Source organism: Piliocolobus tephrosceles, chromosome 19 (assembly GCF_002776525.5).
Source record: "Piliocolobus tephrosceles isolate RC106 chromosome 19, ASM277652v3, whole genome shotgun sequence".
NCBI lineage: Eukaryota > Metazoa > Chordata > Mammalia > Primates > Cercopithecidae > Piliocolobus > Piliocolobus tephrosceles.
In genome coordinates this window covers 4,169,598-4,184,394 of record NC_045452.1, presented here as the reverse complement: position 1 = coordinate 4,184,394, position 14,797 = coordinate 4,169,598, and the positions used below count along the sequence as shown (strand labels likewise).

At 50.9% G+C, this 14,797-nt stretch overlaps 1 protein-coding gene across 2 annotated transcripts in view; it reads right to left on the bottom strand.

Moving 5' to 3' along the window:
- Nucleotides 1-14,206, bottom strand: part of KLHL22 (kelch like family member 22) — a 57,439-nt gene extending 43,233 nt beyond the window's left edge. The window contains exons 1-2 of one of the 2 annotated variants that reach the window (XM_023190920.1): nucleotides 14,097-14,206; nucleotides 7,319-7,585 (exon numbers count right to left, since the gene is read on the bottom strand). In XM_023190920.1, coding sequence (XP_023046688.1) covers nucleotides 7,319-7,545 — 227 coding nt within the window. In that variant the 5' untranslated portion in view covers nucleotides 7,546-7,585; nucleotides 14,097-14,206. Of the gene's footprint in view, nucleotides 1-7,318; nucleotides 7,586-14,034 lie in introns of both variants that reach the window. The other variant, XM_023190922.1, reaches the window with a different exon arrangement.
- Nucleotides 14,207-14,797: the final 591 nt, after the last annotated feature.

Sequence of the window (14,797 nt, the reverse complement as noted above, 5' to 3'; positions counted from 1 at the left end):
TTTTTTTTTTTTTTTTTTTTTTTTGAGACGGAGTCTTGCTCTGCCGCCCAGGCTGGAGTGCAGTGGCCGGATCTCAGCTCACTGCAAGCTCCACCTCCCGGGTTCACGCCATTCTCCTGTCTCAGCCTCCCAAGTAGCTGGGACTACAGGCGCCCGCCTCGTCGCCTGGCTAGTTTTTTGTATTTTCTATTAGAGACGGGGTTTCACCATATTAGCCAGGATGGTCTCGATCTCCTGACCTCGTGATCCGCCCGTCTCGGCCTCCCAAAGTGCTGGGATTACAGGCTTGAGCCACCGCGCCCGGCCGGCCCCCACTCTCTTCTGGCTTGTAGAGTTTCTGCCGAGAGATCTGCTGTCAGTCTGATGGGCTTCCCTTTGTGGGTAACCTGACCTTTCTCTCTGGCTGCCCTTAAGATTTTTTCCTTCATTTCAACTTTGGTGAATCTGGCAATTATGTGTCTTGGAGTTGCTCTTCTGGAGGAGTATCTTTGTGGCGTTCTCTGTATTTCCTGAATTTGAATGTTGGCCTGCCCTGCTAGGTTGGGGAAGTTCTCCTGGATGATATCCTGAAGAGTGTTTTCCAATTTGGTTCCATTTTCCCCCTCACTTTCAGGCACCCCAATCAGACGTAGATTTGGTCTTTTTACATAATCCCATACTTCTTGCAGGCTTTGTTCATTTCTTTTTCTTCTTTTTTCTTTTGGTTTCTCTTCTCGCTTCATTTCATTCATTTGATCCTCAATCGCTGATACTCTTCTTCCAGTTGATCAAGTCGGTTACTGAAGCTTGTGCATTTGTCATGTATTTCTCGTGTCATGGTTTTCATCTCTGTCATTTTGTTTATGACCTTCTCTGCATTAATTAGTCTAGCTGTCAATTCTTCCACTCTTTTTTCAAGATTTTTAGTTTCTTTGCGCTGGGTACGTAATTCCTCCTTTAGCTCTGAGAGGTTTGATGGACTGAAGCCTTCTTCTCTCATCTCATCAAAGTCATTCTCTGACCAACTTTGATCCATTGCTGGCGATAGGCTGTGCTCCTTTGCAGGGGGAGATGTGCTCTTATTTTTTGAATTTCCAGCTTTTCTGCCCTGCTTTTTCCCCATCTTTGTGGTTTTATCTGTCTCTGGTCTTTGATGATGGTGACGTACTGATGGGGTTTTGGTATAGGTGTCCTTCCTGTTTGATAGTTTTCCTTCTGACAGTCAGGACCCTCAGCTATATGTCTGTTGGAGATTGCTTGAGGTCCACTCCAGACCCTGTTTGTCTGGGTATCAGCAGCAGAGGTTGCAGAAGATAGAATATTGCTGAACAGCGAGTGCACCTGTCTGATTCTTGCTTTGGAAGCTTCCTCTCAGGGGTGTACTCCACCCTGTGAGGTGTGGGGTGTCAGACTGCCCCTAGTGGGGGATGTCTCCCAGTTAGGCTACTCAGGGGTCAGGGACCCACTTGAGCAGGCAGCCTGCCCCTTCTCAGATCTCAACCTCCATGTTGGGAGATCCACTGCTCTCTTCAAAGCTATCAGACAGAGTCATTCGCGTCTGCACAGGCCTCTGCTGCTTCCCCTGTTATTTTTTAGCTGTACCCTGTCCCCAGAGGCAGAGTCTACAGAGACAGGCAGGTTTCCTTGAGCTGCTGTGAGCTCCACCCAGTTCCAGCTTCCCAGCAGCTTTGTTTACCTACTTAAGCCTCAGCGATGGCGGGCGCCCCTCCCCCAGCCTCGCTGCTGCCTTGCGGGTTAGATTGCCGCAGACTGCTGTGTTAGCAAAGGAGTGAGGCTCCGTGGGTGTGGGACCCTCCCGGCCAGGTGTGGGATATATTCTCCTGGTGTGCTGGTGTGCTTACAGTGCAGTATTGGGGTGGGAGTTACCCGATTTCCAGGTGTTGTGTGTCTCAGTTCCCCTGGCTAGGAAAAGGGACTCCCTTCCCCCTTGCGCTTCCCAGGTGAGGCGAAGCCTCGCCCTGCTTCAGCTCTCGCTGGTCAGGCTGCAGCAGCTGACCAGCACCGATTGTCCGGCACTCCCAAGTGAGATGACCCCAGTACCTCAGTTGAAAATGCAGAAATCACCGGTGTTCTGTGTCGCTCGCGCTGGGAGATGGAGACTGGAGCTGTTCCTATTCGGCCATCTTGCTCCGCCCCCGTTTGTTTCTTTCTTATTGAGCCAGAATCTCACTCTCTCATCCAGTCTGGAGTGCAGTGGTGCGATCTCAGCTCACTGCAACCTCCACCTCCCAGGCTCAAGCAATTCTCAAGCCTCACCCTCCTGGGTAGCTAGAATTAAAGGTGTGCACCACTATGCCCGGTTAATTTTTGTATTTTTAGTAGAGATGGGGTTTTGCCATGTTGGCCACACTGGTGTCTAACTCCTGGCCTCAAGTGATCTGCTGGCCTTGGGCTCCCATTGTGCTGGGATTACATGCGTGAGCTACCATGACCAGCCCTAATTTTTGTATTTTTTGTAAACATGGGGTTTCGTCACATTGCCCAGGTTGGTCTCGAACTCTTGGGCTCAAGCAATCTGCCCACCTTGGCCTCCCAAAACGCTGGGATTATAGGTGTGAGCCATTGTGCTCAGCATTTTTTTTTTTTTTTTTTTTTTTTAAGAGAAAAGAGGTCTCTGACTTTGTCATCCAAGCTGGAGTGTAGTGGTGTGATCATGGCTCACTGCAGCCTCAACCTCTAAAGCTCAAGCTGTCCTCCTTCCTCAACCTCTCAAGTAGCTGGGACTATAGGGCATGCCATCATGCCCGGCTAATTAAAAAAAATGTTTTTTTCTTTTTCTGAAACTGCTATGAAAAAATTTAAATGGCATTGGAGTCTTTTTGTAAAAGGCACACCTACCCTGGGAAACATCTGGGCTTTGTGTTTTGTGGGGAATACAACTTTCTCTCTCTTTTGGGGATAAAGTGCTATTAATTTTTTAAAAAATCATCAACTGTATCCAAACTTCTAAAGTAACAGACATTGAGTTCAGCAAAGCAGTCTTTTATAATTCACAGATGGTATGAAAACTAAGAGAGGGACGACGTGACCTGTGGAGGTTGTATATAAAGGATAGAGCCCTTGCGCCCTTCAGACTATAAGGGTCCAGGAGGGGAGGAGAAACCACCTCAGAAGCATATAAGGTTAAAGCATACAAGGTGGGTGTAGGGTCAGGGGAGCCAAAATAAGTGTGCAATGAGAAGTTATTAACAGAAGTCAAAAAAAGAAGATGCAGTCTGGCCATCCAATTCCTAAACCATATACAGAGCACACAGAAAGAGCAGAGGAGGCTTCCTGCAGCAGGGCAGTACAGCTCTCTGCCCTTCAGGAAAACTGAGATTCCTCCACCTAGGAAACAGCGAGGGTCAATTAGGGAAAGCTCTCCAGAAGAGGAGGAATTTCAGGCAGGCCAAAGAAGAAAAAATTTCACAGGACAGAAAAGGCAGAGAAGAGGCCAGGCACGGTGGCTCACGTCTGTAATCCGAACACTTTGGGAGGCCAAGGCAGGCGGATCACCTGAGGTCAGGAATTGGAGACCAGCCTGGCCAACATGATGAAATCCCGTCTCTACTAAAAATATAAAAATTAGCCGGGTTTGGTGGAGCATGTCTGTAATCCCAGCTACTCAGGAGGCTGAGGCAGGAGAATCACTTGAACCCGGGAGGTGGAGGTTGCAGTGAGCCGAGATAGCCCCACTGCACTACAGCCTGGGGGACAGGGCGAGGCTCCATCGCAAAACAAACAAACAAAAAGGCCGAGTGTGGTGTGGCTCACACCTGTAATCCCAGCACATTGGGAGGCACAGGAGGGCAAATTGCAAGGTCAGGAGCTCGAGATCAGCCAACATGGTAAAACCTTGTCTCTACTAAAAATACAAAACATTAGCTGGGCGTGTTGGCGCATGCCTGTAGTCCCAGCTACTTGAGAGGCTGAGGCAGGAGAATTGTTTGAACCCAGGAGGCAGAGGTTGCAGGGAGCCGAGATTGCGCCATTGCGCTCCAGCCTGGATGACAGAGTAAGACTCCGTCTCAAAAAAAAAAAAGCAATTTCTGTTCTTTTTAAAATAATTCAGACAATGCAGTAAACAGAAGAAAGTCAGCCTCCCTCTCCCTTTGCTCTTTGCTCAATTCCCAGAGTACAGCAAGATCCTTCCAGATCTTCACAGTGGGATCATCTTCCACCAGGTCCTGAGGTTTTTCACTACCTATCAGTAGACAAACCACACTGCCCAGTTTGCAGGTAGCTCCATTGGATAACACAGAACAGAACGGCTCTGTCCTGCACCATGTCTCAGCACCGGGTGCATCGTCCCACGGGAACGACACCTACATAGACACCTGATGTACAACTGCAGGACCCTAAACTATGGGCCAGCCCACCCCCAAATGCCCTTCTCTCTACCCTTGCCCATATCAAATATTACAAGCCTCTTACACATCTTTACCAGTCATACTGGGAAAAAAATAGTCCTTTATCATTTTAACATTTCACAAATAACTAAAACAAATAATAAACATGCTAACACTTGGGAATGGTCTATTTCTTTTTTTCTGAAAATGACAGTGTAGGCACTGCCTTTCCCTAACTTATCAAAAACCTTATGTGACTTTCCATGTCCTCCAGGAGCAATTTCTAGCCCTTTCCAAAGCCCCCCTTGGGTAAACCTCTTATGAGAGGTGTCCTGCTCTCCAGGATGACTACAGTGCATCACTAACAACCCCCGCATCCCTCCACTCCATTGGGAAGGGAAGCAGGCTGGAATGCAGTGGTGCAATCTCGGCTCACTGCAACCTCCACCTCCCGGTTCAAGCAATTCTCCTGTTTCAGCCTCCTGAGTAGCTGGGATTACAGGTATGTGCTACCATGCCTAGCTAATTTTGTATTTTTAGTAGAGACGGGGTTTTGTCATGTTGGTCAGGCTGGTCTCCAACTCCTGACCTCAGGTGAGCCGCCCTCCTCCGCCTCTCAAAGTGCTGGAATTACAGGAGTGAGCCACCGAGCCTGGCCTCTTTCTCAGCTCACTGCAACCTCCACCTCCTGGGTTCAAGCGATTCTCTTGCCTCAGCCTCCCAAGTAGCTGGGATTACAGGCATGTGCCACCACACCCCGCTAGTTTTTGTATTTTTAGTAGAGAAGGGGTTTTACTATGTTGGCCAGGCTGGTCTCCAACTCCTAATCTCAGGTGATCCACCCCCCGCCCCCCGGCCTCCCAAAGAGCTAGGATTACAAGCGTGAGCCACCACACCCGGCCTCTTTTTTGTTTTTTTGAAACAGGGTCTTGCTCTGTCGCCCAGACTGGAGTGCAGTGGCACAATCTCCGCTCACTGCAACCTCCGCATCCCGTGTTCAAGCGATTCTCCTGCCTCAGCCTCCCAAGTAGCTGTGATTATAGGCGCCCGCCACCACACCTAGCTAATTTTTGTTTTTTGGTTTCTTTTTTTTTTTTAGTAGAGACAGGGTTTCACCATGTTGGTCAGGCTAGTCTCAAACTCCTGGCCTCAAGTGATCCACTTGCCTCGGCCTCCCAAAGTGCTGGGATTACAGGTGTGAGTCACCGTGCCTGGCCTCTATTTCATATATATATATTCATATACACACACACACACACACACCTCTGAGATGAGAGTCTGGGCTCTTCCAATAATGTTGCCACTCTCCTGCTCCCCTTCCCAATGGAAGTGGAGGGATGCAGGGGGTGTTAGTGATGCATTATAATCATCCCAGAGAGCAGGACACCTCTCATAAGAGGTTTACCCAAGGGGGGTTGTGGAAAGGGCTAGAAATTGCTCCTGGAGGACATGGAAAGTCACATAAGGTTTGTGATAAGTTAGGGAAAGGCAGTGCCTACACTGTCATTTTCTTTTTTTTTTTTTTTTTTTTTTTTTTTTGAGATGGAGTCTGGCTCTGTCGCCCAGGCTGGAGCACAGTGGCCGGATCTCAGCTCGCTGCAAACTCCGCCTCCCAGGTTCACGCCATTCTCCTGCCTCAGCCTCCCGAGTAGCTGGGACTACAGGCGCCAGCCACCTCGCCCGGCTAGTTTTTTTTTGTATTTTTAGTAGAGATGGGGTTTCACCGTGTTCGCCAGGATGGTCTCGATCTCCTGACCTCGTGATCCGCCCGTCTCGGCCTCCCAAAGTGCTGGGATTACAGGCTTGAGCCACCGCGCCCGGCCGTCATTTTCAGAAAGAGTGGTATGGCACTAAATCAAGAAGGGCTGACAGGGTGAGCCTAGGGGATCCCATAGGCTCTACAGCCTCTGGCCATCCTCTCCTGTACAGGTCCTAAGCCCCCTGCAGGGGGCCCTCAGCTCCCCCACCCTACCCACTGTCCTGTATGTTATCTTAATCTTTATTAAAGGCCTCAGTTGAATTTCCCTGGTGAACTGAAAGAACTCTGCTGCTCCTCGGCACATCTGCACCAAGCCACCACTGGGTCACATTCTCCAAAACTCCTTCTGGAGACAGAAGGCACTTAAACCATACATATTTTGCTTGATAGTTCCTAATTAAAAAAAGACAGAAAGAGGGAGAGAGAGAACTACAACCAAGCCTTGAAGACAAAATGATCGAACAGAATCAGAGCTAGAATGGAACACCTCAGGCTTGGAGTCCCATGACAACCTTGCTGAGGACCGTGAGTGGCCCTCAGTTCTTCTCAGGCTCATGCCACCTATGTGAAATAAGTGTGGTGACACCCACCTCCTCGAGTACAGAGCAGTGCAGACAATGGGGCAAATGGTGTACTGATCTGCTATTTGTGCACATAAATTTATTCATTTAAGCCATGGGTATTGCTTGAATATGTGAAAACCACGTTAGGCGCTAGGGATAAGAGACAGATTCCCGCCCAGTGGAAAAGACAGATAAGCCAGTGGTTCCTCACACTGTGCCAAGTGCTGGGATGGGGTCACAAAGGAGGCCATAAGAAATCCCTGAGGGGCCACAGAGCTCACTGGGAGGGCCAGAGGCTAACACCTGAGGGATGAGAGATGTGAGCCAGAAGGTGATACATACACAGCAATAATTACCAGGGAGGGGAGGAATGGGAAGGGAGGGGAGGGGAAGGGAGGGGAGGAGAGAAAGGAGGAAAGAAAAGAGAAAAGAGAGAAAAGGAAAAGGAAGGGAAGGGAAGGCAAAGCCCAAGAGACAGGATCGCTGAATGAAAAATGAACTCTAAGACCCCCTTCTGTCTCTCATACTTTTGACTAAGTCATAACCATAAGGAGTGGGGGAGGCTCTGAGGTGAGCAGGAGACCAACCGCAGTCACCGCCAGTACCTTTATTAGCAGAGCCAGGATTATCTTTGTTATTCTTCTTACAAACAGTTCTAGTGAACTCACCTGAAGTAATCACAGGACGCAGCCAGCAGGATGCGATGGGCCTCGATGTGTCTGCCCTCCACCACCAGCACAACATCGAAGAGGATCCCGCTGTCCCGGAGAGCCAGCAGCCCTCGGAGCAGAGCCTGGGAGTGCTGTGCGCTGCGGTAGGTGTTGTTCACGCAGTGTGGGTGGGAGGGCTGCGCAGGCAACTTGCAGAGCTGGGTGAACTCCTGCTCCTCTGCCATCCTGACAGCCGTAAGATCCCTTACCACTTCAGCCTGTCAGCTGGCAAAACAGAGAGGACAGGGGGTGAGCAGGCAAGCATCAGCCCTACCACACACAGACTGGCCACCTCTGTTGCTCCCCTTGCTCCTGTGCCTCCCTCAGGCTCACCTGTTTTTCCTCTTTTCCCAAGTCCATAATTCCTTCTCCCCTCCCACCTCTAGTCCAACTTCCTGATGGCCTTCTTCCTGATGATCTGTGTGCCATCATGCCCAAGACTCTTCATCGCATTTTATCTTCTTCAGCATCAAAGTCAAACAGAAGGGTTTTGGGAAACAGACTGACCTGGGTTGGAGCCCCACTCCACGGGGACTTACAACATGACCAACCTGAGCCTCGAGTTCCCCAATTGTAAAGAGATAAAAGCACCCACCCCATTGGGGTATTCTAAAATTGGTAAAACAATGAACATGAAACATAAGCATACACCAGGTTCTCAAAAGCTCTTCCTCCCTCCCATTGAATGAACAAAATTGGGTTCTTCCTCAGTAATGGATGCGTAAAAATGGCAAGACCTGAGTTGTGGTCAGGAGACACAGAGCCAGTAGTCTGGGAGGTGGGTGCCAAGGGGGTGTCATTTCCAGGGCCTACTTTCTTTTACTGAGATTCTGAGAGTCAAGCACAGTAACTGTGATTGAAACTGATGCATTTAAATTCATCTGCATTGCCTTTTAAATTAAAGGTTACCTTCTAACAATTGAGTCAGTATGCTCAAAAACCGCAAACTGATTTGAATAGGAGCCTCTAAAACCTAACCAGTAAAACGAACCTACTGCAAATGCCCTTTTACCATGGACCAACCAAAAGTGGCTGTGGCTAGCCAGGTGCTCGGGTCAGGGAGTGGCCAGTCCTACACTGTGAGGCATGGCCAAGCTGCAGGCTCTGTAGGCACAGCACAGTCAGCTACAAGATGTGAACATCTGTCTTCTCCACCTCACTTCATCCTACTTTCCTCTCCCGAAAGTAAGTTTATTCTCCAATTACCTCCAGTCATGCCTTACTTAATGTTGGGGATACATTCTGAGACACGCATCGCTGGAGGCAATTTCTTCATTGTGTGAACATCACAGGGTATACCTACACAAACCTAGATGGTAGAGACTACTACACATCTAGGCCATAAGGTACAGCCAATTGCTCCTAGGCTACATACTTGTACAGCATGTTTTTCCTCTCCTCTCATACCACAACAAACCCAGGAGGCTTCTGTGACCAAATGTGTGAGGGTTTTCCCCATTAACAAGCAAGCAATCAATTCTGCCACAGATACCATCTGGGTGTCTCTAATTCAGCAGTCCCCAATCTTTTTGGCACTAGGGACCAGTTTGGTGGAAGACAATTTTTCCACGGGGTTGGGGAATGGTTTCGAGATGAAACTGTTCCACCTCAGATTATCAGGCATTAGTTAGATTCTCATATGGAGCACGCGGTCTGGATCCCTCACATGCACGGTTCACAATATGGTTTGTGCTCTCACGAGAATCTGATGCCACCTCTGATCTGACAGGAGATGGAGCTCAGGTGGTAATGCTGGATCCCCCTCCACTCACCTCCTGCTGTGCCACCTGGTTCCTAACCAGCTACAGACTGATACAGGTCTGAGGCCTGAGGTTGGGGACCCGTGTTCTAATTCTAATTCAACTCTAACACTATCTACCTAGAGACAGTGTCTAATCCCACAGGTTGAGGGCTCAGTCTCCCAGGTTGTTTCACCTGTGCTTCTGACCAATAGGCTATAAATTGCGGTTCCCAAGACCCCCTTCTTGGGTTCAATTAATTTGTTACAGCGACTCACAGAACTCAGGAAAATACTCATGTCTACCGGTTTGTTATAAAGGGTTATTGCAAAGGATACAGATGAAGAGATGCATGGGGCCAGGCATGTGGGAAGTGGTGCAGAGCCTCCAGGCCCTCTCCAGGAACATCACGCTTTAGGAGCCTCCATGTATTCAACTATCCCAGAGTTTTCCAAACCCAGTCATTCTGAATTTTTATGGAAGCTTCATTATGTTAGCATGACTGATTAAATCACTGGCCATTGGTGATGAACTTAATCTTCAGCCCATCTCCCCTCTCCAGAGGTTGAGAGGTGAGGCTTAAAGTCCCAACCCTCTTATCCTGCCTTGGCCTTTCCTATGACCAGCCTCCAGCCTGAAGCTACCCAGGGGATGCTGGCCAGCATACAAAAAGGCATCACTCTGGAGAGTCCAAAGATTTTATAAGTTGTATGCCAAGAAATGAGACAAGACCAAATATATATTTCACAATATCACAGTACTGAATACCATAGGCAACTGTAACACAATGGTGAGTATCTGTGTATCTAAACATAGACAAGGTACAGTAAAAATATGGGACCACCATCCTTCATGTGGTCTGGTCTGTCACTGACTGAAACGTCACTGTGTGGCACATGACTATATATCTTTAAAAGAAAAAATGAAAAATAGATGCTAATATAAAACTTGCCAAAAAGAAGAGGTCTCTCTCTTCACTACTGAGGCTCAGGGTCACCCCCCCACCCCACCCCCTGGATGCTCTACTGCTTCCCATCAAACATACACAGTTATCTGTACCTGCCCCTCAGTCTGCCTCCAGGACCTGAGACCTCTACCCAGCCACCCACCCATTCCTTTCCCCCTCCTGGGCTGGCTCGTCTTCCTCACCAAGGCCCCAGAGATGGCCACAGCCAAGGTGTATCCCCCATGATCACCTCTCACTTAGGATTCTCTTGCCTGGAAACTCTGCCCTATGATAATTCTCCCTTTTCTGACCTCTCCCTTTCATCCCACACACCTTGCTCAATCCCACCCTTCTTTCCCAAGGGTTCACATTCCCAGTTTCACCTACAGCTCAGTGCTTATTCTAGCTAGTAGCCCTCCAACTTGTCTAATTTTCTTATTGGTATAGGTACCATTTCCATGTTCAAAACCTCACTGTCTTAAAGATATTCTTCCTTTCTGACCCATGTGCCCTATGAACCCACTAGTTCTGATTCCTTCACCTCTCCTCCATCTCAGACAGCCACCCTCTACTCCTCCAGGGCCACCACTCTGGGTCAGACCACAGCAATGATGCCCCAACCAGTTTCCCTACCTCTTGCCTCATCCTCCCCAGGCTGCTCTCCTTCAAGCCTTACCTACTCAGCCCCATTAGCAGTCCTTTGTCCAAAAGGAATACCTGTTATCCTCTGAACACCTTTAGTCACCCATCTAGGCCATTCTGTCTCTCATAGTCCCATATTGGTCAAGGTCTAGCTCTATTACTTCTCCCTTTATCATTGTGCAAAGAACATGACAAATATGCGCCACCACTCAAACCTGCCTTTTTTTTTTTTAGATGGAGTCTCACTCTGTCGTCCAGGCTAGAGTGTAGTAGTGTGATCTCGGCTCACTGCAACCTCTGCCTCTCAGGTTCAAGTGATTCTCCTGCCTCAGCCTCCCCAGTAGCTGGGATTATAGGCATGCGCCACCATGCCCAGCTCATTTTTAGCAGAGTGGTTTCACCATGTTGGTCAGGGTGGTCTCACATTCCTGACCTCAGATGATCCATCCGCTTTTGGCCTCCCAAAGGGCTGAGATTACAGGTGTGAGCCACCACGCCCAGCCCAAACCTGCCTATTTACCCACCACAAGGAGATTCCGGCTTCTTAAGGGGTGAGGCTTTATCTCACAAACATCTCAAAAGCCCCCATGGCTGGCTGCACCACTTGCTAATGACAGACTCTGGACACTTGTCTCATATATCCACGCCTCAGCTTCCTCATCACCACCATGACCACCACAGAGTCAAGAGGGCCTCCTTCTCTGAGGGTGACCTCCACAACTGACTACCCCAACAGACATCAAGCCCCTAGGTGGATCCTCACCTTCTATGAGCACAGTAGCGCCTCTGCTCTCTTGGGAAGGGATAAATGGCAGCTACTCCCTAAACACCTACTGCAAGAACAAGTACGGTAAAATAGAAAGACATCTTCCATGGGCAGGCAAAGCACATTTACCAAGTACAATTTAAGAAACGTAGCTAGGGGCTAAGGGGGATGTGCCGAAAAATGAATCTATTCTCTGCTGTGAAGGAACACAGCACAGAGTGCAACATTTAAAACCACATCTATACGGTTTTAAATCAGCAAAACGTCTACCCTCAGGAGAACAGATGTCATGGCACAGTGATTTGACAGAACGTTAGGCAACAGTCAAAATATGTAAAGTGGCCAGGCGCGGTGGCTCACGTCTGTAATCTCAGCACTTTGGGAGGCTGAGGCGGGCGGATCACAAGGTCAGGAGTTCAAGACCAGCTTGGTTAACATAGTGAAACCCCATCTCTATTAAAAATACAAAAAATTAGCCAGGCATGGTGGCAGGCACCTGTAATCCCAATTACTAGGGAGGCTGAGGCAGGAGAATCACGCCACTGCACTCCAACCTGCGTGACAGTGTGAGACTCCGTCTTAAAAACAAAAAACAAACAACAACAAAAAAACCAATGTGCAAAGTAGGCTGGACACAGTGGCTCCTACCTGTAATCCCAGCACTTTGGGAGGCCAAGGTGGGAGGATCACCTAAGGTCAAGAGTTCAAGACCAGCCTGGCCAACACGGTGAAACCCCATCTCTACTAAAAATACAAAAATTAGTGGTGTGTGGTGGCACGCACCTGTTATCCCAGCTACTCGAAAGGCTGAGGAAAGGGGAAGCTGAGGCAGGAGAATCGATTGAACCCAGGAGGCAGAGGTTGCAGTGAGCCAAGACTGCAACATTGTACTCTAGCCTGGGCGACAGCGAGACTTTGTCTCAAAAAAAAAAAAAAAATGCAAAGTAGGCTGGGCATGGTGGCTCATGCCTGTAATCCCAGTGCCTTGGGAGGTCCAGGTAGGTGGAGTTCAAGACCACCCTGGGCAATATAGCACGACCTTTTCTCTACAAAAAATTTAAAAACGAACAAGCCATAGTGGCGTACACCTGTAGTCCTGGCTATCTGGGGTGAGACAGCTTGAGGTTCACTGCAGCCTCAAGCTCCCAGGTTCAAGTGCTCCTCCCATCTCAGCTTCCTCAGTAGCTGGAACAACAGGAGCTCACCACTGCGCCCGGCTAATTTTTCAAATTTTCTTTGTAGAGAAGGGGTTTCACTACATGGTGTAGGCTGGAGCGCAGTGGTAGGGTCTTGGCTCACTGCAGCCTTCATCTCCTGGGTTCAAGTGATTCTCCTACCTCAGCCTCCCGAGTAGCTGGGATTACAGGTGCGCGCCACCACACCCAGCTAGTTTTTGTATTTTTAGTAGAGATGGGGTTTCACCATGTTGGCCAGGCTGGACTCTTTAACTCCAGACCTCAAGTTTTCCACCCACCCTGGCCTCCCAAAGTGCTGGGATTACAAGGCATGAACCACCGCGCCCGCCCCCGGGCCCCATTTTCATTTGACACATGGCTACTCTAGCCTGAAGCTCTTCGCCAGTCTCATATCCCCAATTCTAGTCATCACAAGCCAAGTTCCCTCTGTTTTGTGATGTTCGAAGTTTTAGTGGGGAGCAGAAAGGAAGCTTAATGTGCCACATAGGTACAAACTGAAGGATATAAGATGAATTTTTATGAAGTGATGGATGGCACAGTCAAAATCATTTTAGAGGAACTTTCAATTCGCTACCATTTTACTGAGTAGATATCCTCAGTCCTCTGTAGGACCTCCGAACGAGCAGTATCCCCTCAAAGAAACTCAATCCTTGGCAGCTTGAAGCAAGGTCGGCCACAAAGGCAAAGGGGGCGGCTCGGGTAGAGAGGGAGTGGGTCCTGATTCCCAGCGGGGGAGCCTTCCAAAGGGTGCGCTCTGGAAGAACCTCCCAGGGAGCCGACTTGGAGGCACTCGGCGCACCCAAGCCCGACCCCGCGGAGGGCCGGAGCGAGGGCGCCCAGGGAGGAGCCCAGGCGGAAGGTGGCGGTGCCCCGCTACCCGCCCCAGATCCACTCGGCTCTGCCCGCAGCGGATCTAAAATGGTCAGAACTGGCAGCCGACGCTTCGCGCTCTGGTGATTTTGCACTGACAGCGCGATCTCCCGCTCCTCTCAGGAAACCTGGCGAGCTGGCGGGGCTGGGCTCCTACGGCTGCAGTCCCCGGGCCCGACTGAGGGAACTGAGGCTCGTCAGGCCGGCCCCAAGTCGCCCGCCTGTTGCAAGGCCGCCTGTTCCATCGCAGAGGGTCGCGGCCAGGAAGGCCGCCCTCGGACCCGCCGCAAGCAACAGGGCCCGCCCGCAGCCGCGCTGAGGAGGCCTCGCACTCTGGCCCTGGCCGAGCGCCAGATCCCGGCCTCTACGCGCCCCGGGATCCCGCCGGCCGCGTCCCCGCCACGTCAGGCCGCGGGCTTTCCTCAGGTCGCCGCCCCCGCGCCTCCGGCCCGCGCCCGCCCCCGCGCCCCTCGGATTCCGCGCCGCTAGCTTGCCCCCGGCCCAGCGATGCCTACTTGCCGCCAGCCCCCCGCGTTCGCCGCCGCCCGACCCGTCTGGCCCACGCCTCGCAGCTGACCTGGTGCCGCCGCCAGCCGAGGCCGCGCTCGCAGCAGGAGGGAGCAGGGAGGCGGGAGGCGGGAGGCGGGAGGCGGAGGCGGGGCGAGCGGCGCCGGCGGGGCGGGGCCCTCGGCCGTCACGTGGGGGCGCTGCGCAGGCGCCGGGCGGGCTGGCCGCGGGCCCCGGGGTGCCTGGCGGGGCGGGGTAGCAGCGCGGGGCGCCCTTGAGGCGGGGAGACGGGGGGCGGCTCCCCTCCGGCGTTCTGCGGAGGACAGCAGCGACCGCCAAGGCTCAGTGAGTCCCCGCACTAGCGCGGCACCTGGCACTTGGCGAGGCCGAACCAACGAATGAGTGCATTTGCCGAGGGTCGCGCCTTCTGAACCCACTGACTCTTTCCTTGCTTCGGTCCTGCCCTCATTCCTCGACTCACTCCCTGCTGCCCTTCCTCACTATCTTCCTCGCAGCTCATATCCTCCCTGCCCTTTCCTCATTCGCTTCTTCACTCTCTTCTCTCCTCCCTTCCTCTCTTACTCCCCCTTCTCATTCTCTCCCTCCCTTCATCACTCGCTTGTTCTCCCCTCCATCCCCATTCCCTCCCTCCCTGTCTCACCCACCATTCCCTTCTTCCCTCACTCATTCCCTCCCTGCCTTCTTCACTCTCATTCTCCCCTCCCTCTCGTTACTTCCCTCCCTTTTTTTTTTTTTTTTTTTTTTTTTTTT